General features: G+C 35.7%; 1 protein-coding gene across 4 annotated transcripts in view; it reads right to left on the bottom strand.

The window, feature by feature from the left end:
• Positions 1-8231: 8231 nt before the first annotated feature.
• LOC106881604 (zinc finger protein 1) overlaps positions 8232-27471 on the bottom strand; it is a 228818-nt gene continuing 209578 nt past the window's right edge. For 3 of the 4 annotated variants that reach the window (XM_089364145.1, XM_089364144.1, XM_089364146.1), the window contains 3 exons: positions 21211-23711; positions 12662-12878; positions 8232-8658 (listed from right to left, as the gene is read on the bottom strand). In XM_089364145.1, the coding sequence (XP_089220271.1) occupies positions 8435-8658; positions 12662-12878; positions 21211-23711 (2942 nt within the window). In that variant the 3' untranslated portion in view covers positions 8232-8434. The remainder of the gene's footprint in view (positions 8659-12661; positions 12879-21210; positions 23712-27471) is intronic. The other variant, XM_052973921.2, reaches the window with a different exon arrangement.

Genomic DNA, 27471 nt, shown 5'->3' with positions numbered 1-27471 from the left:
TGAAACATGAAGTGATGACAACTTTTGATAATAATAATAATAATAATAATCCTTTCTACTAAAAGCACAAGGCCTGAAATTTTGAGGGAAGAGGTTGGTTGATAATATTGACCCCAGTAGTTCACTGGTACTTAATTTATCAACCCTGAAAGGTTGAAAGGCAAAGTCAACCTCAACGGAATTGAAATATAATAATAATAATGATAATGATTTTTTTCTTTTTTAAATTTAAGAAAATTAAAAAACAAAAAAAAATAAAAAATAGGATATCATACAAAAATGTTTAAATACCCATAAGTCTATTAGATTTTTAATTACAGCTTTATAATTAAACATTGCCCTTTTATATACACAGGACAGAATTTCTCTGTATAGTTTGGTTTTCATATAAAAGAAAAAAACCCACCTAAAACATTTAAATGGTCATTAAGAGTTTGTAATAAAAATGGATGTGTGTGTGTGTGTGTGAGAGAGATGCATGTGTGTGTTTGTGAGCGAGATGCATTCATCAAAAAGCTTGTTGATGGCTACAGCTGACCATCACAAGATGAGCTAAACCCATGTGCTATCAAATACATACATACACTTACATATTATATGCATATATATATATATAGTGTTCATAAATTATCTTTACAACTTCAAGAAATTATTGTCTAGATGTATTGGCAATGCAACCAATGGAGCCCATGTGGACATGTTCTGATGTTTCTAATAAAACTTCATTTCTTTGCCTTTGTTTTCCAATAAACTCTGCTGAATTATTCTTATTTAAAAATTTTTTCTGAACTTTTCAAATTGTAAAGGTAATTTATGGACACCCTCTCTATAAATGCATGCATATATATATGTATATTATATATATATGTACACACATATATATGTATGTATGCATTTATATGTGTGTCTGTCCTCTTGCATACAATGCATAGAAATATGTTGTTGTTAGGATCATGAATGAAAATGAGACACCAAGGAAGAGAAGGAAAACAGGGAGAGAAAGAGAGAGAGAGAGTATAGAAAGACAGAAATGTTTTTTTTTTTTAAAAAGAAGTAAACCTTAACAAAGCAATTTAAACATAATAGGCACTTAAAAATGTTTCTCTTTTTCTAAATCATCATCATCATCATCATACTGTTGGAACTAACAACATAAACTTCTTCCCCTTCCCACACACATTTACCATTTTGCTAACTAGAGAACAATAAAGGAACCGAGTTACGTAAAAGAGCAGAATGAAGCAGGATTGAAAGCAAAAGACAGAAAAAGACAAACGCATTTCTGTTGGATTTTACTGGTTCAACTGATAACATCAATAAATAATAATAATAATAATAATAATAATGATTAATCCCTTGTACTAAAGGCACAAGGCCTGAAATTTTTGGAGAGGGGACTGGTCGATCGCATGGACCCCAGTGTTTCACTGGCACTTAATTTACTCACCCCGAAAGGATGAAAGGCAAAGTCACCCTTGACGGAGTGTAAACTCTGAACATAAAGACGGATAGAATGCTGCTAAGCCCAGCGTGCTAACGATTCTGCCAGCCTGCCACCACCACCACCGTAATAATAATAATAATAATAATAATAATAATAATAATAATAATAATAATAATAATAATAATAATAATAATCCTTTCTACTGTAGGTACAAGGCCAAAAGAGGGAGGTTTGATCCAGTATGTCACTGGCACTAATTTAGTGACCTCCCAAGAAGTACTTTTAAATTCAGAACATAAAAAAAGCATTTCAGTTAAGACACTAAACACATATGTTGTTGATGATGATGATGATGATAATAATTAATAATAATAATAATAATAATTTCTCTCACATTCATACTAAAAGTGAGATCAACGACAGTTCAATAATAATGATGTCCTAGGCACAAGGCTGCGTACGTATTTATATGAAAAGGTAAAACAAGATTAGATGACAATAATGATTTTTCTCTGAAAGAATGAAGTGATTCGGCTTGAATTTTTAATATCAATACTTTGTAGCGGTACTAGTAGTATTAGTACCACTAATGAGAGTAAAACACCATTCCTACTAAAGCCACCAAATGGCTGACTTTAGTTAAGGTTCTTGAAAAACATAAAAGAGAGGGTATCATCAGCATTGTCTCTCCTCCCTTTGAATAAGTGATGAAAAAATAAAATGAAATAAAATGAAAACAAATGAACATTAGTATGAAAAGGATGAAGAGAGGTGAATTATTGCAAGAATTCCAGAGTCTGGAAAAACGGTAAAACATTTTTGGAAAAGAGAGTAAGGCTTTGATGGAAAAAAAAAAAAAAGATGTTATGTTGGTTGGTTGAGAGAGCAATAGCAGAACCATTTCAAATACTTGCAGGAACTTATGAAGACACTGAGTTTAGACTGAGGCCACAGGCAAAGAAAACAAACAATAAATAAAAACACTGCAGGCACACAGGCTCCACACACACACACTCATTTCAATACACAAAAATGCAAACATATATACACATATATATACATGTATTTTAAACCCCTATATATCCTTAAATGTAATAATAATGGCTTCTTTTGTCTAGGCACAATGCCAGAATATAATGTAAAGGCGAAAGGGTGGCCCTCAATGGACCCGACTTCAACCCTTCTGTTCCTCCTTCTCCTAGTCCTCCTCCTCCTCTTTCTCTAGCTTATTATCATGTTTTTATTCTTTTAAACGACCCTTATAGGAGTGAAAGGCAATCTTGTAAAACTGTCCAGCAATCACTGAAAGGGCAATTTGAACCCAGAACAGTGAGGTATGTAACAAGATATTGTAAAAGAGCTGTGACTCACTATTAACTATATGCACTGCCAGCCTCATGGTTCCTTTTAAAATAATAATAATAATAATAATAATAATAATTGTAATATTTTCTTTCTTAGGCCCAAGGTCACATGTGAAATGGAAAACAGGTGTAAAGCCAATACAATCGATCAGTCCACCTTGATCTAGCTTACATATATATATATGTATGTATATATATATATATATATATATATATATATATATTACTGGTACCAAATACATCTACTTAAGGGGAAGAGATGAAAGGTAAAGTTGGACTAGATTATGATTAAAGAAAAAAAAAACAAGAACCAAAAACAGCGATTAAACATTTATATATTTAAAAAATAAAAATAGAAATAAAAATATGAATAATCAAAAAATAAAAAAAAGTGGTAAAAAGAAACAAAGAAAAAATATATATATAAAAGATTATATTTGTTTTTTGTTTGGAAATGTATTTTAATGTGTTTTGTTTATTTGGTTGGTTCAAACTGTGATCAACTGGTCCCTTCCTTAATTTTGTAGCCATTGCTTAAAAAGCTGGCCTTAATTTTTGGTCAAATTAAACCCTTTCTACACCGCTTATATTTAAAAAAAAATTTTTTTGTAAAAAAAATTCTTTTTATATCTTTTAAAAATCTTTTATTCTTCCAATCTCCTGCTTCCTTCCCTCATCCCGTGACCCCACATTTCAAGATGCTTTTTTTTTTTTGGTAGTTTGCTTGAAGGGCAGGGGTGTTGAGTAGAGGAATAAATGGCTTTCTCACAGATTAAAAAAAGGAAAATTGATCCAAAGAAACTGTACATGATTAATGATAATGCTATTGTATACACTTGCACACACACATGTTTGTCTCTTCCATTCCAATGTTCCTAGCAAGAAAAAAAAATCCTTTGTAAACCCTTGCAGAGACCTAAAATTAAGCAGACACACACTTTCAGAAAAATATAAAGAATTTACACCACAGCACATCACACACACACACATCCATCTGCACAGAGGCAGACAGACAAATAGCAAACCGTCTCTCTATCTCTTTCTCTTTCACTCACACACACACACACACACACAATATACCAATACACATCAAATTAAAAATAATGATAATAATAATAATAATAATAATAATAACAATATCTTTTATGTCATTAAAATTTAAATAAAAAAAAGAGACATATTAAAATAATATAAACCACTAAAGAAAATACAAAATAGAAGAAAAAATAGATTTAAAAAATTCTTTGGTTCAATAAAATTTCTTAACACTTTTGATTTTTGTGTTTTTTTTATTTTTTTTATTACCTTGGTTCTGATTCGTCTCAACAATGCCAACATTGGCAGAGAATGTAATATTTGGATATACATATTCATATGTATGTGTGTTTATAATCATATATATATATATATATATATATAAGTATACATACACACACACACACATGTACATGTGAGAGACATAGGGAAAGAAAGAGGAGAGGAGAGAGAGAAAGTGGCAGAAAACAACATGTTTTTTTTTGATTTTTAAATTAAGAACAAACAACAATAACAAACAAACAAAAAGAAAATGCAAAAAACATTGGAAGAGCATTTGGAAGAATTTTGAGATTAAAAAAAACCCAAAAAAACAGCGAAGTTAATCAGTTTTGGACCCCATTTTTAGAAGTAAAAAAAAAAAGGGAGCATAGCAGTTAGAGTTAAGGGAGCTTGAAGATGGGAGGGGTTTTGACTTCTTTCATATCCATTGGTCCATATATTTCATACACATAAACATATACATACAAACATATACACACTCACACAGCTTTATACACTTTCTTATGTACATGGTATATATATATATATACATATAATATATATACATATGTAAATATATATATATATATATATATATATATATATATATATATATATATATATAGTTCTATATGTATACACACACTCATACGCACACATATACATCCCTGTAAAACTGTTAAGCTTTTATTTTGGAAGACGATTATGGAAGAAAAAAAATAAGCAGGGAAAAAAAAAAATTTTTTCTTTGGAAAAAAAAAACAAAAAACTGGAAGCAAAATGTGAAATATTATGGTCAGTAAATTTCAAGGAAACAAGGTCACACCCAGCCCTTTCTTCTTCTGGAGGAGGGTGCGGTGGGGGCAAATAAATTGACTGATAATTTTTGTTTTCTTTTCAAAGGATCAATACCAATCATTATCTTACATCGGACTTACTAATAATACATCATTTCATTAAAACTGACATGTAAATCGGAAAGTGGGGGGATTAAAAAAAAAACAAAAACAAACATAGGTCCCTATTATATCATTGCTTGCATTGAATAAGTGATGATTTTTAGGGGGAGAATTAAACCCCTCTATTTTTTATACCTTTTTTATCATTTTTATATTTTTGTTATACGTTTTGTTATTTGGTTTGTTTTCTTTTTACCCACAAGAAAAAAAACAAAAAAACTTGAAATTCAAGGGAACTTAAGAATGATATATGGTCAGGTCAAATAAGTTCATTTCTTCATTCAAAGAGGAAAGTGGGTCTCAGAGTTTTTGATATCAATCAATATTTTATACAGATTTCAATATTTTCTTGTTGTTTGTTTTATATATATATATGTATATATATATATATATATATATATATTTTTTTTTTTCATAATTTGTATTTTGTCTTATATTTCAGATTTAGTTATCATTTCTTTTATTTTAACATCACCACTGCTTGTTTTTCTTTTCCACTCAACATTAGAAGACAGATGATGATGCTGTTGCTGTTGTTAACGCAGCCATTTTGTTGGTGTTTTATCATTATAATCATTATTATTATTATTACTGCTGTTGGTGATTTTGTTTTTTCCAGTATTTTATGAGCAAGAAGGAAGTTAAAAAAAACCAAAACAAAAAAACAACATAAAATGAGAGGTTACTTGAGGAAAGACACGGGGGTGAAAATATGAAAAAAAAAAAAAAAAAAAATCTGAATTATGTATGTGTAATATTGTGTGTGTGTGTGTGTGTGTGTGTGCATGTCTGTGCCCAGAATATTCTTCCTTGACCATAATCTACGTCACCACACCACACCTTCACCATCATCATCATTTATTATGTTCTCTATCTCGTCTTTTTCCTAATATTTCTCATATTGTATTTTTTCTAGTAAAAGAGAAAAAAAAAACAAACACACATACATGCATGTATACATATACATACATATATATATATATATATATATATATATATATATATATACATACGTACATATCTACATGTGTGTGTGTGTGTGTGTATGTATGTATATATGCGACACATATATGTGTGTACGCGTTATGATAGATATGTATGTATATAGATCTAATATTTATACATTTATGCATACTGTATATGCAAATGTGTGTCATGTGCAAGTGTGCATCTGCATGTGTGTGTACATGTGCCTTTTTTTAATTCATATTGCGTATGCACATAGAAAAGAGAAAGAAGTAAAGGCACTAAAATAGACATTAAAAAACCAAATCTATAAAAAAAAATTCAAAAAATCTATCAAAAAAAATATATACACGTGCACGATATAAATATATATATGCATATATATATATATCTATATAAATATATATATGTATATATATATATATATATATATATATATATGTATATATATATATATATATATATATATATATGTATATATATATATATATATATATATATATATATATATATATGTATATATATATATATATATATATGTATATATATATATATATATATATATATATATATGTATATATATATATATATATATATATGTATATATATATATATATATATATATATATATATATATATATATATATATATATATATATATATATATATATATATATATATATATATGTATATATATTATACCTATATATATATATATATATATATATATATCTTTAAATAGATAGATTTGGAAGCATGTGTATTATATCAACAAATGGGGGAAAGTGCTACCCCCACTAAGGAATTATTATATTAAAATGTGACCAAATTTAGGGAGCAGCAGGAATTTCATGTATAATTAGGGCATACCAAATATGGGAGAGAAATGCGGTGGGAATGGTGGTGGTGGTGGTAGTGAGAGAAGTGGTGATTGCATGCACCATCATCCTGTGAATCCTGAGGTGTATGGGATGTTATTTATAGCAGAAGGAAGGAGGGTGAGGTGGTAGGTGGAGGAAAATTGTACATATGACCTCTGACCTTCATGTGGTTTTGACCATGTTCTTTGTTAGTGTTGTTGTTTCTGTTTTAATTAAGTGATATAATTAATAGAGTTTTCATTTGGTTGCTTAATTCTCTTGATAACGATTTTTATTTCTAATATTATTACTTCTGCATTTCCATTCCTTGGAATACCATGGCAGATACTGCTGCTCTCAGTGTATATATATATACATACATACATACACACACACACATAAACATAAGCTTCTCCCTCCTCCTATCATCATCATCACCATCATCATTCTCATCTTTTTGTTGTGGTCCCATCTGTGGTTTATATATACATTGTACACACACACATATATATATATATATATATGTTTATATGTATGTTTATATATATATATATATATATATACACATACAGGTAGCTCCTGGATTTCAGATATGTTGTGTGCCTGGAACTGGTGCCACAACACAGAATTCTGTAAAGCAAAATGCAGTTCCTTATCATTACTCATGTTATGCAACAGAGAAAGCCAAATGTGAAAAGAAATTTTGCATTTTGAAATTCCACATCATGGTAAGATTTTCCCAGGAACACAACACCTCTGTAGCTCAAAGTACACGTGCATGTGTATATATATATATATATATATATATACACATATGTGATGTGTGTGTGTGTGTGTGTGTGTGTGTGTGTATATATATATATATATATATATGTATATATACATTAAGTAGAAATGGAAGAGAAGGGTATGTGTTGATGGCACCAGCTGTACCCATTATTGCCATTTCCCTCCAGCACCATGTTTCTGTGATTCTTCATGTTTTTTTTTGTGGGGAGGGAAAGATTATATTATTATTATTATTGTTATTATTATTATTATTGCGGCTATTTAAAAAAAAAAAAAAAAAGAAAATTTTTTTAAAAAAAACGAATATTGCTGCTATAACTATATTTAATAATGACAGTTATTCCCGTTGAACATAATGATAATGATGACGGTTAATGGTAATGATGACGACGGTTACGATGATCACAATGATAATGACGATGCTGATGTACTTGCCGTTGTTCGTGTTGTTGTTGTTGTTACTCAGCAAAGTGGCAGTGGAGGTGGTGGAGGTGTAACTGTTGTTGCAGTTAATGATGTAGTTGTATGTTGTATGTTGTTGTTGTCGGTGTTGTTTTTGTTGTTGTTGTCAATGAAACAAAGTGGCAGTGTTGATGTTATCGATGCAATTGTTATCATGGATGACGTAGCAATAATAGTAGTAGTAGTAGTAGTAGTTGTAGTAGGAGCTGTAGTAGTAGTAGTGGTGGTGGTAGCAGTAGTAATCATAGTAGTAGTGGTAGTTTGATGTTATTTCTGATGATGTAAGTAGCCCATTCACTCATTCGCGCCGATGTCGTCTTCCTCGTCATGCTTCGGTGGTTTGCAGTATTTGTAGCGGTGGTTCATGTGTTGGCTGTAAGAACCAGAATGACTGAAGCGCTTGGAGCACTTCTTGCACTGGAATGGTTTCTCACCGCTGTGCAGCCGCTTGTGTTCGGTTAGGTGGTGCTTGTGTTTGAACGCCTTCGGGCACTCATCACACACAAACGGACGTGCTCCTGCCAAAGAGGAGGATTCAGGAACGTGTGAAAATGGAAAGAAAAGAAAAGAAAGACACAAGTATTAGTGAACAAGTTCAATGGAAAAGGAATCAATGGAATATAAACTTTTAGGGGCCAGAGGAGAGGAAGATAGTACAGAAATGAGAGAGGAGACAGAAAAGGGGGCAATTACAAAGTGTTACATATATACAGTAAACCCTTGACTATTGCGGGTGTTACTTTCAAAAAACCCCTAAAATAGGTGAAAATCCATGAAGGAGAAACAGTACTGTACTGTATACTCTTTTACTTGTTTCAGTCATTTGACTGCGGCCATGCTGGAGCACCGCCTTTAGTCGAGCAAATCGACCCCAGGACTTTATTCTTTGGATGCCTAGTACTTATTCTATCGTCCTCTTTTGCCGAACCGCTAAGTTACGGGGACATAAACATATACATACATATATATATATATATATATATATATATAGAGAGAGAGAGAGAGAGAGAGCAATACATTATGGAAAACGTGTTAAAAATCATTATCATCAACATCAAAGGCAATTATTTCCAGGATAATGTACAGCTTCTTAAACAAAACACAATCATCCCACCCTTTCACCACCCCTAACAACATGTCCAATTACCTGGTGGTGACACCTGGTATCCACGACAAGAGTGATTCAGGAGAGGATTAATCAGAGGAAGGATTAGTCGAAAGGAAGAGAGGACTTAACTAAAAGTGCTACATGTAAGTAGCTTGATACACCCAGACCCAGACCCACTGTGCCCACTCTGCTGACACAGAAAGACTTGATACAGATGGATGAGTGTGTGGGTTGTGCAACTTGCTAGAAAGAGCAGCCAAAAATCTCCCTCTCAAAAAGAACACTCTATCATCTCTAATGTGAATGGTTCTGGAGAATTTGACAAGAGATAATAATATAGATATTGGTTTAGAATCGGCATAGGCATGGCTGTGCGGTTAAGAAGCTAGCTTTGCAACCCCAAGGTTTTGGGGTTCACTCCCAGTGCAGGGCACTTTAGGCAAATGTCTTTTATTATAGTTTTAGGTTCACCACTGCCTTCTGAGTGAATTTGGTACATGGAAACTGTATAGAAGCCCATTGCGGTTATGTGTATGTATGAGTGGTAAGTGTCTGTGTTTGATACCACTACTGCTTTCACAACGGGTGTTGGTTTATTTATGTCCCCATAACATAGCAGTTTGGCAAAAAGAGACTGATAGAATAAGTACTAGACTTGAAAAGAAATAAATAAATAAACACATCAAGGTGGTGCCCCAGCATGGTCGTAGTCCAATGACTGAACCAAGTAAAAGATAACTGAAAATATTTCTGGTATAATGAGCAAATATCATTTTTATTGTTTAACCCTAGGTCAGCCATGTCAATCAATGGTAGTCCAGCCATGACAGCCACTGTCTTTCTATACAGCCAAGATTACATTTAAGGACAATTTGGCTGCAATTTCTGGCAGGTTGAGCAACTACATTAAGGCTCTCGTTTACTCTTTTATGAATCACTTTGTGTTTCATTGTGGGGCAAAATGCAGGAAGGTACTGAGGAGTTGTACCCTGCATTTCGATATAGAGGTACTTTCTGATGTTCAGTGTTGCTGCAGCTTGGAATCTCAAAGCTGAGATAATGCATGATTAATTCAAAACAATGTAAAAGCACCCACTACACTCTCGGAGTGGTTGGCGTTAGGAAGGGCATCCAGCTGTAGAAACTCTGCCAGATCAGATTGGAGCCTGGTGTAGCCATCTGGTTTCACCAGTCCTCAGTCAAATCGTCCAACCCATGCTAGCATGGAAGGCGGACGTTAAACGATGATGCTGATGATGATGATGATGTGAATAAACAGGCGTTGCATTTAATACAATAATCGTCATCATCGTCATCATCAGTTTTTCCGTGCTGGAATGGATTGGATGGTTTTGGCAGGAGCTGGTAAGCTGCACTAGGCTCCAATCGTCTGTTTTGGTATGGTTTCTATGGCTGGATGTCCTTCCTGATATATATATATATATATATATATATATATATATATATATATATATACATACATACATACATACATACACACACACACACACACGAATGTATGTATGCATACACATACATATATGGATACATATACATGTACATACATACACATTTTCTGAGTCCATATTTTCTATTACTCTTATATATATATATATATATATAAGTTCAGCAAAAATTTAGATTCAGATGAATATGGTACTTAAGTTGAGGCACCAGAATTTAGTACAGTATTATCCATACAATTTCAAAGTAAGGTGATTAAAATCAAAATAAGCAACAAGGATATCCAATATATATATATATATACACACACACACGAATGTATATATACACACATACATATAAAGATATGGATACATATACATATATATTACATACATACATACATTCTCTGAGTCCATATTTTCTATTGCTCCTACACACACACACAAGGGTATATAACCTGATCCAATATTGCCTAGAAAGATCTAGAACAATAACAATAACAAGAACAGTAGCAAGAATTCTACACAAAGAGATTCCTTTACCACTTTTAATCTGGCACATCTCAACCATTCTCACCTACCAACCTACCTGACAACTACTTGTTGACTGGGAAGGGACAAACAAAGAAAAAAAGGGCAATTCAGTAAAGGTTAAAAGTTCAAACACTTTATTCTGTTTACTTCTCTTTCTTTTTCTTCAAGGTAATTTAGACAACAAGGGTAGGTGGTAGTTATGGTGGTGGGTATCTGGTGTCAATATTTAGTTGTTTTAGGAGGGAGAGGGGAAAAGACTAAGTCACTGAAAAGATCAAGAAGAAATTATTTAAATCAGGGGTTCTCAACCCCACCCTTTTTTTTTGTTACCTATGGCCCCTTTTGATTGCTATTTTACTTGGGTGGACCCTCGTACCCTTTCAATGTTTAACCCTTTAGCATTCAGATTATTCTGCCAAATGTAATAATTCTTACTAATTCACATAATTTTGAATTAATCATACATTATCTTGTAGCTTTATATTCTTAGAATGACATTCTTGGGTAGGTGTGAGAGGTCAGATCTGGCTGAACCGAACATAAAACAAGCAGAATATTTGGGCCAGATCTGGCTGGCTTAAATGCTAAAGGGTTAAAAAAATCCTGCAATATTTTTATGGTTAAATATTATTAGGAACTATATAAAAATTCAATTCTATATTTAAGAGACGAGGAATTATTTACATTATTTACATTTGACAGATATTTGTCCTCATCTTGTTTGTTCTTAACACAACGTTTCGGCTGATACACCCTCCAGCCTTCATCAGGTGTCTTGGGGAAATTTTGAACCTAGGTTCTCATTCCTTAGGTATTTTTCGATGTTATTAGTATTATTATTATTCAGGTCACTGCTTGGAATCGAACTTGGAATCTTGGAGTTAGTAGCCCACAATCTTAACCACTATACCATATATTAAGATATATTGTGTATTGTGGACGCATAACCAATTTATGGCACAAACTTTACTGGTCTGGAGCATAATTTTTTTCATGCCCTCTGAAAAATTACTGCGGGCCCCCAATTTTCTATATTGCATCCGTGGGCCCCCAAAAATCTAATATGCACTCTGGTTGAGAGTCGCTGATTTAAACCAAACAAACCATTGATTACTTGGTTAGATGTTTAATCATTTGACTAATAATAAAGAAGTGGAATTGAACCAGTGCATGTATTATTATTGGCCAGACGATCCTCCCAAAGCACAACTAAATGTATGGATATCAAAGAAACAAGAACTACACTCCCAATTTATTCACTAATCCCAACCAGAAAGCTGACTATCAATAAACGGTAAACATTTTCTTTCAAATAACATGATTTTTTTTTTTTAGAACTTCTCATAGAACCCATCCAAGACATTCACCAAACATTGCATATGTACATTTTTCTCCCCTCCCCCACCACTTAGTTCATCAAATGCTAGTTTTTACCTGAATGTTCGTATTTATGCCTAGCAAGTGAACTCTGCTTGCTAAACATTTTATCACATTGATCGCAAGCATATAAGCCTTCCTCTACGTCGACTCGATGGTTCTTCCAAGATCGGCGTTTTTTCCTATGTGGGTGATCTTCGTCGACCGTATTTGTCTCTTCGAGGTCGAGCTGGATTTCTTCCGATGCCATCTGCCATGCAATACAGGGTAGACTCTTTTAAAAAGTTAGAAATAGCTTTTTTAATATATTGTTGGTTAGTCGGCAAAGCAAGGGACGGGGAGGGTAGGCGGGCGGGCAAAAACACAGTGTTAAAGCAATTTAAACAAATATATAACAAATAAAATAAAAATTTAAAAACTAATATACTAAATAAAAACTAATAACAAATATAAAAAATTGCAAAACAAGCAGGCAGTAAGAAGTATAGAAAAAAAAAACGGAAAGATGGTTAACTACGAGATAAAAGAGTATATAATAAAGACTTTGGTCAGTTTTACTATAGTAATTGAAGAAAGGAATACAGGAGTAAGTGTATGTGTGTGAATACATATTCTTTTATTCTTTAACTTGTTTCGGTCATTCGACTGTGGCCATGCTGGAGCACCACCTTAAAGGGTTTTAGTTGAATAAATTGACCCCAGGACTTATTTTTTTAAGCCTAGTACTTATTCTATCATTTTTTTTTTTGCTGAACTGCTAAGTTACAGGGATGTAAACAAACCAATTTTGATGGCGGAAACACACACACACACACACACATATATATCTATACATATATGATGGGCTTCTTTCAGTTTCCGTCTACCAACTCCACTCACAAGGCTTTGGTTGGCCCAAGGCTATAGTAGAAGACACTTGCCCAAGGTGCCACGCAGTGGGACTGAACCCAGAACCGTGTGGCTGGAAAGCAAACTTATTACCACACAGCCATGCCTGCACATATATCTTTCATCTTTTACTTGTTTCAGTCATTAGACTGTGGCCACTCTGGAGCACTGCCTTAAAGGGGTTTTAGTTGAATAAATCAACTTTAGTACTTGTTTTTTAAGCCTGGTAATTATTGCATCGGTTTCTTCTGTTGAACTGCTAAGTTACAGATATAAACACATACATGCACACACTCCACACATATTTATACATGTGCTTCTTTCAGTTTCCATCTACTAAGTCTATTCATAAAGCTTATATATATGTGTGTGTGTGTGAAAGTAGTTTACATTATAAGGATTAAGAAACTCTTTAATTCCACATTACACAGGTTTCTTTACTGGAAATGGGCTACAAAAGTATACATGCAGAAAAAAAGGTATAGAATTCCTTATCTATAATTCTTCAGATAAAAATCAAAAAGTAATAACACACACATACATATATAAAATTCTTTTTTAGGAACTGTGGGTCTTGAAGCACATACAGCTATAAATAGGAGCTTTTGACATTTTCTATGCAGAAGGATTTTTCTTTCAACCCAATATTTACATGGTATTACTTATAGCTTTATAGGATGTGCCGTGAGAGCCAATGCTTTAAAAATCAAAATCATTTCACATTCTTTCGAAAGTTTATAAAATTCTTATGACATGAACTGGAGGGAATGCTAAAAAGTTCCTGGCTTTGGGTAAAAGAAAAATACAGGAGGGATCTGTTAATTATTATTTTATTTAACATATTCCCCTCTGAAATTCACTCATTTATTGCAGAGGTCCTTCAGTTTTTCAAAGCCCTGTAAAAGAGCTTGGGAGGTTGGGCCTCCAACCAAGCCTTTCGTGACCCCCCCCCCCCCCCAAAGCCAGGAACTTTTCAGCAACCCCTTATGTGTGTGTGTAAGCACCAACCGATCGTGACCGTTGCCAGCCTCCTCTGGCCCTTGTGCCAGTGGCACGTAAAAAGCACCCACTACATCCACGGAGTGGTTGGCGCTAGGAAGGGCATCCAGGTGTAGAAACACTGCCAGATCAGATTGGAGCCTGGTGCAGCCTCCTGGCTTCCCAGACCCCAGTTGAACCATCCAACCCATGCCAGCATGGAAAACTGACGTTAAATGATGATATATATATATATATATATATATATATATATATATATGTGTGTGTGTGTATAGAGGGGGTGCTGAAAAAAGTTCCAGGCTTTAAGGGTGTCACAAAAGGCTTGGTTGAAGGCCCAACCTCCCAAGTTCTTTTACAGGGCATCATCATCATCATCATCATCGTTTAACGTCCGCTTTCCATGCTAGCATGGGTTGGACGATTTGACTGAGGACTGGTGAAACCGGATGGCAACACCAGGCTCCAGTCTGATTTGGCAGAGTTTCTACAGCTGGATGCCCTTCCTAACGCCAACCACTCAGAGAGTGTATATATATATATATATATATATATATATATATATGTGGCGTTAGGAAGAGTATCGAGATGTAGAGGCCATGCCAAAACAGACAGGGAACTTGAACAGCCCTTCAGCTGGTCAGCTCCTGTCAAACTGTCCAACCCGTGTCAGCTTGGGAAATGGACGTTAAATGATGATGACGATGACAATGATGTGTGTGCAAAACCCATGCCAGCATGGAAAATAGATATCAAATGATGGTGTATTATAATATATTGAGAAAAGGGGGGGGGGGTGATTTTTGTTTGTTGAAGGTGGTGCATGATGGGAATGAAATTTGAATGATTTTACACCTGAGCTAAATACGAGCCACTGGTCATAAAATGCATGGAATTGATGTAGTATTAGTATAAGTTATAGAATTTTAAAAAACGAATACCAAAAATGGTAGAGTGGTAGAAAATGATCATGAGTTTTTATTAATACTCTTTCTGTCTCTACATTCATGAAAGGAGTATAAAGAGTACTTAAAAACAAAGCAATAAAGGAGAGAGTATAAGAGAAAGACATGTTAGTATTAAAGACAAAGAATATAAATGTTAGCACAACAAAAAGGGGAAAGGGGTGGAGTGGAAGAAACATTAAAAAAAAACAAAACAATAACAACAACAACAAGAAAACAAACAAAATATGACATTAGTGAAAGGAGTAAATACGAGAAAACATTACTGAAGGAGTACAAGCAGCTAGATCAGTGGTTGTCAACCATAGCCCTGAGGGCCACATGTGGCCTTCAAGCGCCGCCCCACCCCTCTTTAAATATAATAAATCTTTCTGTAATTGACATGTGTCTTTATTTTTATACTTTTATTATAGTGCTGCCCCCTGAAAAAAAATCCAGGTTTTGGATTTTGGCCCCGGATATTTAAAAGGTTGAGAACCACTGTATTGGATCAACACTACAATAGGGAGAGAGCCTGCGACTATTGCTGGGTTATCAGATAAAGTCATTAATCTGTTTATTTATTTATCTTAATCCATGTTTTTTTTTTTTTTAACAATTTTAAGAAATAATTTTAATAATTTATTCTCTTTGTTTTTTTTTATGAAGTTCCTGCCAAAGTTCCACTAGCTTGTCAAATGAATCGATGGCAGAAATCACAGGGTCTTGACTCGAAGAATTCCAATAACATTGGCCAGAAACAAATGAATTTATCTGACAACCCAAAATCTAAAATGAACGATGCACATATTCTCATTTCTACTGAAGTCAAGTTTGTGTATCTCTAAGTGATTGCTATTGTATGTGTACATGCCCTTTATTAGTTTGAAGAAAAAAAGGGACAAAGTACTGCCCCTTTGCAGAAAGAGAGAGAGAGAGAATGAGAGAGAGAGAGAGAGAGAGAGAGAGAGAGAGAAAGCGAGAGAGAGACATTCACACACACATACACAGAGGGTAAATGCAGACTAGGAAATTTCTTTCATATTTGAAAATACTTTCTTGATTGAAAGTGTCCAAATTGTGACCACCCTGTCTTTTATTCAGACATAGTTTATTTAAGATTACATCAAGTAATATGTCCTTCCAATGCTAAGACATCAGAATGTGATTTTAGGAAGAACTAACTATTGTCTCTCTCATAACAGGCTTCTTCCAGTTTCCATATAGTTAGCAGAAGCAATTGTAGAAGACACTTGCCCAAGGTGCCATACAATGAGACTGAACCCAAAACGATGAGGTCAGGAAGCAGAGTTTTTACCACACATCCATGCTTGTGTCAGTAGCCATGCCGATATGTGCCACACACTTTTAAAAGCAGTTTCCCTTAACATGGGTGTTTTGTTCAACCCTTATTCCAGGGACCTTTGAGCAAGGTGGGCTACTCGACCTGAAGGAAATTCTAATTTGGCCCCACTTGCGAGGTCATGCACTGTCTATCTTGATATTAGATCACTATGTCACACACATATGGTTGTGATGCATGTGCCTGGTGTACCCTTATCAGACCGGTAGTCATGATGGGTATACTGGGCTTCGCATATTTTACCCCAGTGTTACTTTGATGGCATGCACTGCTCTCTCACTCAATAACGATGATGATGATGATGATAATAATAATAACAATAGTCCTTTCTACAATAGGCACAAGTCCTGAAATTTCGTGCGAGGAGACTGGTCGATTACATCAACCCCAGTGCTCAACTGGTATGTATTTTATCGACTCTGAAATCTGCTGAGTGGTTGGTGTTAGAAAGGGCATCCAACCGTAAAAATCCTGCCAAAATACTTACAGAAGTCTGGTGCAGGCTTCTGCTTGGCCGGCCCTTGTCAAACCATCCCACCTGTGCCAGTATGGAAGGCAGGTTGACCCCGGCAGAATTTGAACTCAGAACGTAATGCCCCCAAGCATTTTCTCTGGTGTGCTATTGATACTCCTAGCTCACTCTCATAATAATAATAATGATGTTTTCAGATTTCAACACAAGGCCGGTAATTTTTTTATGAGGAAGGGATAAGACAATTTACATCAACCACAGTGTTCGACTGGTGCTTACTTTAATCGACTTTGATGAAGCTTGAACTCAGAATGTAAAGAGCCAGGGGAAATACTGCTAAGCATTTTGAGTGACATGCTTAACAATTCAGCTCACTGCCTTAATAATAATAATAATAATAATAATAATAATAATAATAATAATAATAATAATAATAATAAAATAATAATAATAATAATCCAGTCTACTTGGATATGGATCAACAATTTCAATCATTTGATATTCCAGGTTTAACTAAGCTAAGAAATTTCAGAGATGAATTCCTTAATTCCCAACCCCACAAATCCCTACCAGAATATATGGGCATGTGTGTATGGGAGGTGGGGGTGGGGGTGAGGGTGAAGCAAAGGCAGACTCTACAAGATTAGTTTATTTATTTAATTATTTTTTTCCCCCTTTGCATTGCCATCTCATATTATTCCTTTTTAATTACATGCAGTTAATTAAAGCAGTTGGTTTAGAAACCGGACACACAAGAAAAATGGGAGAAAGAATTTAGGGCTGATATGCATACACACACACACACACGAAAGTATATACACATACACATGCACATATAAACACACACACACACATATATGTATCTACATACATACATTCATGCACACACACATATATGAATATATATATATATATATATATATATATATATATATATATGCATATACATACATTTAAACACATATATACCAATACACACACATATATATATATATATATATATATACATATTTGATGATATGATAGCTGTCCACTCATGACCAAGCAAGACCATGGTTGACTGCTGCCAATGCAAAATGCCAGCAAAGCTTGTCATTAGCTTATTGCACCAGCAGCTGGCTTCCACACACACTCACACACATATATATGAAAGAGTGCTCAACGTCATAGTAGAGATTAAAAATATTTTAACTTTGATTGAGTCGGTCTCTTGCTACTCGGGGAGTTTCACTGGCCCTGTGTACTCACAGGGGTCAGCAGGGCAAGTTTAGAAGTTATGACCGTCAGAGTACACAACTGAAATTCCAACCATGATAGTTTCGAGTTCAATTCCACCGTGCAATAATCTTGGGCAAGTGTCTTCTACTTTAACCCCTGAGCTGAACTCACTCTTGTGAGTAGATTTGGAAGGATAGAAACTGCAGTGGAATCAAATTTGGAATCATATATCACAAGGCCATGAACCGAAATTCTTAAATCATACAGCTATGTCTATGTCTACCTCTTCACATTCCTTTTGTGTGTGTGTGTGTTTGTATGAGAGAGAGAGAGAAAGAGAGAGGGGGGACAAGGTTTAGAATGTGGTGCTGTCAGCGATGATGATGATGATGGTGATGCTGTGATGAGGTGGGGGTGGGCGAGTAGGAAGGAAGAGGATTTTGAAGTAAACCTTGTTTACTCTTTGGAAAGACAGTTTATGAAAATAAAAGTAAAACTAAAACTAAAAGAAAAAAAAAAAAATTGACAAAGTGTGTGATTTATCTTCCCCTCCAAAAATATTTTGGCAATTCTACATGATACAGAAGAATTGGGATAGAATATTTTTTTCTCCTACACACACACACACACACACACACACACACACACACACTTTAAGCTTTATTCTTCATCAGATAAAGTTGTCAAAATACCAGTGAAGGAGATGGGAATAAAAAAAAAAAGCAGAGAGAAAGAAACAAAAAGCAGGAAAGAATTTCACCCCCACCCCTTTCTTTGGGAAGTAAGTTTCTTCTTTTTTGGGATGGGGCGGGGTCTTCCTTTTTATATGTTCTGAGAAACAGAAGGGTGCTATGGTCAAATTGTAGGGAAGAGGTGAGAGGGAATGAATAACTATCAGGGAAGTGTGTGTGGTGGTGGGGGTGGTGGGGTTAATGGTTTTTTTTCTTTTTTAAATTTGGTTTTGGTTTGGATAGGTGCAAAGGTGTGGCTAAGGTAAAAATAAATAAACAAATAAATAAATAAAAGTAAAATAAAAAGATTTCAAAGAAAGGAGAGGAAAGGTTGAGCAGGCAGTTCCAATGAAGCCTTTATGGGTCAAATTATTTAATTCAGAGAGTCTGGGGGAAGGGAGGGGAGAAGGTATCGAAGGACAATGACAATAATGGTGTTTCTGTTTGAGAAAAAAAAAATATATAAGTAGCTAATGTGAAGTGGCAAGGAGCTCAAGGGGGTTTCAAATCAAACTCTTTCTAAAGAACTACAGAAGTAACAGGTGGTTGGTGAAATCTGGAATATTTTAGGGTGTGGTTCAGATTCTAATCAGGGTAACACAGGTGTGAAAAGGTCAAATGCTTATTTGTTAAAAAGCAGTGGTTCTCAACCAGAATCCATATGGCCCTTGGTGGGAAGGAGTGGGGGGGGGTCCAAAGATTTTCTTGGTAAGAATCAGGTGTAATAAATTGGTTATACTTCTACGAGAGACAAAATATTAGAATTTTTATTTTTATACAATTCCCAATATTAATACTTAATTATAAGATTATAAAAGGATTTTTAAAACACTAAATAGTTATGAGGGTTCACCCAAGTAAAATAGGAACCAAAAAGGGTCCATTAGGTAAAAAAAAAAATGGTTGAGAATTACTGGTTAAATGTGACCCTTAATTCTGATATATACACACACCATAACCATCATCGTTGCATCAGTCTCTTGTTACACTGAGTTTTTTCGTCTGTGAGTAAACTGGGTCTTCAGGATGCCTGAAAGTCCTGTGTATCAACAGGGGAAACTCAGAGTAGCAAGGGATTGGACTTGACCAAAATGAAAATATCATTAAAACCCTACGGTTTTTGAGTACTCTTTCTTCTGGCAGTGAACACTATACGAGTGTGTGTGTGTGTGTGCGTGTATATATATATATATATATATATATATATATATATATATATACACACACACACACACATATATACATATTTATTATCGTCATCATCATCATTTAACATCCGTCGTCCATGCTGGCACGCTGGAAGGCTGCACCAGGCTCGAGTCTGATTTAGAAAACCAAGCCAAATCAGACTGGAGCATGGTGCAGCCTTTCAGCGGGCCAGCCCAGTCAAACCGTCCAACCCATACCAGCATGGATAATGGGCGATAAATAATGACGATGATGATGATGCACACACACATTTTACATAAATAAAGAAATTTGCGAATGCAGAAAGGCTGTGAAGATAGCTTAGAAAATAGAGTAAAGACCCTTTAGAAGATAGAAAAAAAATGACCAGAAAATACCCAGTGGAGGCTTGTTGGCCATACTATCTTTTAAGGGTATTTACCTGACTTTCTAAGCTGTGTTCTCAGTCTTCCTGCATTCAAGAATTCCCTTATTTTCTGTAGAATATCAATGGAGCTTATGAGTTGGTTTACGTATATACATACACACAGTTTGCTTCTGAGAGGGAATGAGAGAGAGAGAGAGAAAGAGAAAGTGAGTGAAAGCTAGAAGAATGCTTATTGTAATCACTTTAAGATGACGTCTTCTAGATAACAATAACTGACTGATAACATTAAGTGATTATAATAAATGACTTCCATTGTGCAAAGAGCAATCAGTCTACCTATACTACTTGAAGACAAGACAAAGTAAAATTTTATTTAATAAGTTAATTAGCAATTAGTAGATAAGACAACAATCATAATGATAACCAAAGAAACACCAACCTGTTTCCAAGACTTCTTGCGTAATCGTTTTGGTTTTTTGGTGCCATCTGGATTTGTCTGATGGTTGTCTTCTCTCATTTTTGAAGGAGTGAGATTACCATCGGACAAACCATTTGACAGTCTTGGTGGAGAATCATCATCTTCGGAATCATCATCATCTTCATCATCATCATCGGAAAGACACTCACCGTCACTTTTCTCATTGTGGAATTTACTCTCGTCAATGATGAGAGACCGATTACTAACGCTGTCTATAGAACCATCACTTGACATTGACGAGTCATCGGGCTGCTTCAACTCAGACTTTGGAACTTTGGGTTTGCTTTCGTTCTCCCCACTGGCAATGGACTTGCCACTGGATCGATAAGGTGATGTGAGAGAGTCTTGCATCGCGGCTGGAATGGGACTGGAATGGGAAAGCTTGCTTAACGAGGCCGCGTCTTGGTTAAGGGCGGCTGGCTTGTTAACAATCATTCCTTCTTGCTTCATATATTTATACAGAGCAGATTCCTGGAAGCTACTTTGAGTAGAGCTTGTGCCATCTACATGTTCTTGCTTGACACTGATAGGAGATCGGCAACTTAGGTTTAGAACTTGGTTATCAAAATTCTGACTGGGAGTAGCAGGAGGAGGATGGGAGTTGTAGGCATTGCTACTGACTGGTTTGTGGCCACTGTGAGCTCTAGGGGGTTCTCTTTTCAGACTAAGATCTAAAGGTTGGTCCTGGTTATTGAACAAGGCATCACGGTTTTCGGTGGCAGCGTTAAACTGACCGTTTACTTTTGTATGTGAATGAGCTGGAAATGAAGGCGATGATGATGGTGGAATTCCAGAAGGAATTTGGACAGAATTATTGAAATGTGGAACCACAGGGATGTAGGCCGAATTAGTAGATTTTACTGACTCTTTCCATGTGGAGGACGTGGTTGTTGAGTCCTCCTGTTGTTTGAAACGAGCCATGGCGGGGAAATACGGGACATTTTTACCTTTCTTACGATCTCGTGCTCTCATGTTCTGAAACCAAACCTGCACCACGCGTTTCGAGAAACCAATTTCATTGCCGATTTTTATCAGGTCATGTTTACGAGGTCGAGGGTTGAGCTGGTAATATTTCTTCAGAACCTGCAGCTGGTCATCGCTTATCATCGAACGCATACGGAATTTCTTGTCAAGGTTTTCCTCTTTGAAAATTTCTTCTGCTTCCTCCTCGTCGGTGCCATTCTCCAAACTGCCGTTTGGCGTCTCGCGTTTAATTGTTTCCGACGAGGAAGTTGTACTACTCGGACTGTTGCACGACGTTACCTCCAAGTTGGTAACTCTATGCACAATATCTTTGTTGGATTTGCATAGATAGCGTTCATGCTGGTGCAGTGCCACAGGACTGCGGAAGGCTGATGCACAAAATCGGCATGTGAGATCAACATCTTTGGCATCTACAAAGTTGGATGGAGGAAGAGGAGGGGAATCGGAGTTCTTCTCTTGCATGACGTCGGTGACTGGAAAACCATCTTTGGAATTTTCCTTCTTAATATTGACACTACTTAGAACTTTGATGACCTCCGACTGGTCTGACGGCTCAGTTTTGATGACTCGTTCGTCGAGAGGCGGAGAGGTCACTTGTGACTGCAAGGGTACGGCAGGACTGTCAGATTTCTTCAGGACTACCATCGATAAAGGCTGCGTGTTGGAGTTCATGTCAGGTGAGAGTTTTGTACTTTTTGTTAGAGAAGGCTTCTGATTAAAAGATACTTTTGAGGAATTAGAATGTGCAATAGTCTGGTTGGTTAGTGGCGCGATTCTGTCGGAAAGGTTCTCCTTCTGAGGGTACATGGGATATGAGATGTATGAAGAAGCATTAGGAAAGAATTTTGGAAGGCTAGAGTTGGGGTTATCATATGTAATTAATTGTCGTGGAAGACTGCCTGAGGATTTTTGCAAAGAGACGGCCGACTGGCTATGTCCATTTTTAGAGGCCGGAGGATATGGAACAGAGTCGCCTGCGTTACCATTGTGGTCGATCCGACGACTCTTCATGTTCACGACCCAGCATTTTTTGGAGGTCATGTGACTGCTGTAGGAGCCGGAGTGGCTAAACCGTTTCCGGCAGTTGGAACATTCGAAAGGCTTCTCTCCAGAATGAATACGAATGTGTTCCTTGAGATGATGTTTGAATTTGAACGCTTTGCCACATTCTTCGCACTTAAATTTCCGTAGCGATGTGCTCTCATTGTGGCTGATCATGTGGCGCTGAAGTCGGTAGACATTGGCAAATGTTTTCTTGCAGACAGTACAAGTCTGCGAAGTGGCCAAATGCAGTTCCATATGGTTATCAAGCTGGGATTTCAGCGTAAATGTCTCTTCGCATTTCGAACACATGAATTTCACAGACTTCTCAGAATGCATTGCTTTGATGTGAGAATGCAACCGAGATTCTTGACTGAAAGATTCCTTGCAGTGCATACATTTCAAGAGATATTCATCATCGGTATTATTCACAGAATCTGAAGAAAAGAAAAAAAGACAAAAAGCAATGAGATGAACAAATATGGAACAAATAAAATTTGATGCAGACATAAATTAATGCAACAAAACAGCCCTCTATGTGGTCACTTAGTTTACCAGAAATAACAGCGAAACCTATCTCAAGTCACTCTGGAATGTCTTAGAATAATAGTCCTTGTTAGAATGCTGTAACCCTTTAACATTCCAGTTAGTGCCAAATGCAATTCGTTGCCAGTACCATGTGACTGGCCTTCGTGCCGGTGGCATGTAAAAGCACCCACTACACTCTTGGAGTGGTTGGTGTTAGGAAGGGCATCCAGCTGTAGAAACTCTGCCAGATCAGATTGGAGCCTGGTGTAGCCATCTGGTTCACCAGTCCTCAGTCAAATCATCCAACCCATGCTAGCATGGAAAGCGGACGTTAAACGATGATGATGATGATAACGATGATGATGTTCTGAATCAATCATGCAGTATCTCGTTGTTTTGAAATTTTGATTATATGATTGTCTATTTTTTTTTAGAATGACATTGTAGGGTAAGTGTGAAAAGCCAGATCTGGCCAGTCTGAACACAAAGCAAATAGAATATTTAGGCTGGATTTGAATGGTCTAATACTAAAGAGTTAATCTTTATTACAACAACAACAACAACAACAGGGACACAGGATTTCCTCATTTATATTTTGATTTTCTGCATTTGTTTTCATTTGCATTTTACATTTTGAATCTGAAGACAAATGATCTTTCGGAATATCTATTTACCTTTGTGAAGAGTCATGTCCAATCTTTATAAAATAATGATAATAATAATACTAATGGTTTCAAATTTTGGCACAAGACCAGCAATTTAGGGGAGGGAGTAAGTTGATTCTATCAGCCCCAGTGGCCAACAGATACTTATTTTATCAACCCTGAAAGGATGAGAGGCAAAGTAAACCCTTTCTAATAAAGGCACAAGGCCTGAAATGTTGTGCGAGGGGACTAGTGGTTTACACCGGCCCCAGCGTATCACTGGTACATAATTTTGATAGAAAGGGTGTTAGGTGACACCATCAGCCACAATACTTGTCTGGGACATCATTTTATCAACTCTTGAAAGGACAAAAAGCAAAGTTGGCCTAGGCGAGATTTGAACTTGGAACATATTAAAAAGCTTGTCCCGTCCTATATCAGTCAGTCCTGGCTAAGTGCTAGCACCAGCAGCACCAACACCACCACCGCCAACAACAACAACATACAAGACCCTAACAGAAGGTGTAAACGCAATATCACATCATCTCACATTTCTTCTTAACCTAGAAATTAAAAAAAAAATTAAATAATAATAATAATAATAAAAAAACAACAAAAAAGGAACAACCCTCCCCCCACCTTCACCAATGCCTGTGACGTCACATGTTTATTATTTCTTCAAGTTGATTGAGTCTTGTGGACAAAGAGATATAAGTCTGTAGCAAGAAAGCACCACAGTCACTGCCTTGTATAGAGCTAAGCTAATCCATATAGAGATAGAGAGATACAAGGAGGATAGATATACAGATAGATAGATATAGAGAGGATGAGTAGACAGATAGAGAGGGAGGAGAGAGAGAGAGAGAGAGAGGTACCAGCAGGACTTAAGTGCTATCAGTCCTGTTAAGCTGGGTCTTATCAGCGTCATAGACCAGGTGTTTGAAACACAAGTGCTCAAATTAGGCCCATGTACACACACACACACACACACACTGTCGTACGTCAGGCAGACGTGGTCCTTAATGCATACAGCTCAAACACTGAAATAACACATGCAGGAGAAATAAGCATGCAAAGACGCACACACACACACACAGAGTTCTTTATGTACACATCCACACCTGTAAATGTATACATGTGTGTGTGCATATATATATATAGCAATGAACACACACACACACAAAATTGTGCTCTCTTTCTCTTTTGGCCTCATTATGTATATAAACACACACACACACGTGTGTGTGTGTATGTGTAACATATATATATATATATATATATATATACACACACACATATATATATACATACAACACACAAGCACACCTCAAAAATAGGAAATTACTTATACAGACAACACAAAGAGAATTTATGCAATATATGGGATACAAACACACATACATACATACATGCATATATATACACACACACAAGTATATAGCCATATACACACTATTTGCTGCCAGTAACTTTAGAAGTCTGGAACCAAATCTGTAGAAATGGAGATAAGCTGATAAAGCCCCCTCCCCACCCTACTTCTACAGACTGAAGGCATTTAGGGTCCACAAAAAGAGGAAGGTGAATGTAGTGGTGAGCATGTGTGTAAGGAGGGGCGGGCGTTGGGTTGGGGGTAAGTGTAGAACCTTCAAAGAAAAAGTCTGGGAGAGAAGCTTAATTAACATTGGAACTGCCAAATTGTACCCCACTCTGGGTTCTTCATGATTTTTTAAAATAAACAGCTTAAAGCAAGGCCACACACTTTGGATGAGGGAACAGGCAATTTGATTGGCCCCTAGTAGTTAACTGGTATTTTAGTTAACCCTTTTGTTACTACGTCTCTCTCTTAAAATACACAGCCTTGGTTTCAATTAATTTTGAAAATAACAAAGAATTTGAACTGGCAGAATGTTAGCAAGCTGGACAAACTGCTTTGCAGTATTTCAGCTCTTTATGATCTGAGATCAAATTCTGCTGAGGTCAACGTTGCTTTTCATCCTTCCAGGGTTTCATAAAAATAAGTACCAGTTGAGCACCAGGGTTGATATAATATCAACAAGCGCCTTTCCCTGCAAAGTTTCAGGTCTTGTGCCAATAGCGAAAAAGATTATAGAGTTGATGTTTCTGTCATCTCGTTGTCTTAACGCTTTTGTTACCATATTCATTTTGAGATGCTCTGTGTTTCTTTCAATTATTTTAAATATAGCAAAGAATTTAGTAAAATAACTTAGTTATCATTCAGTTAGTGTTAGGAACATAAATTGTGACTAAGGTTTGGTGGAAGATTTTAATTCAGAACTTTTGAAAAGTGAGACATCTGTACTACAGAACTAGGGGTGGTTTCAGGTAGGTTGGTATCAAAAGGGTTAAGAATTGTTTCCCTATTATATATTCTAACCATTTTGTTACCATATTTCTGTTGAGATGCTCCGTGTTTCTTTCAATTAATTTTAAATATAACAAAGAATTTAGTAAAATAACTTAGTTATCATTCAGCTAGTGTTAGGAACATAAATTGTGACTAAGGTTTGGTGGAAGATTTCAATTCAGAACTTTTGAAAATGAGACATTTGTACTACAGAGCCAGAGGTGGTTTCAGGTCGGTTGGTATCAAAAGGGTTAAACATATGAAAATATAATGAGTGTTGATAAATGATATCATAAAAGAAAATAAAGTAGCAGGCTGGCAGAAATGTTATCACACTGGACAAAATGCTTAGTGGCATTTCATCTGTCTTTATGTTCTGAGTTCAAATTCTGCCAAGGTCAACAATGTCTTTTATCATTTCGGGGTCGATAAATTAAGCCCCAGTTGAACACAGACATCGATGTAATCAACTTAACCCTGCCTCCAAAACTGCAGGCCCTGTGTTAAAATTTAAAACCAAAATAAGATGGTCATCTGGCAAAATCATTAACTATGCTGGACTAAACGATCTGTGGCATTTCGTCCATTTTCATGTTCAGAGTTCAAATCCTGCTGATGCCAACTTTGCCTTTTATACCTTCGGGGGTTGATAAAATAAGT

Source organism: Octopus bimaculoides, chromosome 16, assembly GCF_046866305.1.
Source record: "Octopus bimaculoides isolate indiv1 chromosome 16, ASM4686630v1, whole genome shotgun sequence".
NCBI classification, from domain to species: Eukaryota; Metazoa; Mollusca; class Cephalopoda; order Octopoda; family Octopodidae; genus Octopus; species Octopus bimaculoides.
Note: the sequence above shows the minus strand (reverse complement) of the source record. Positions and strands in the feature narration are given on the sequence as shown.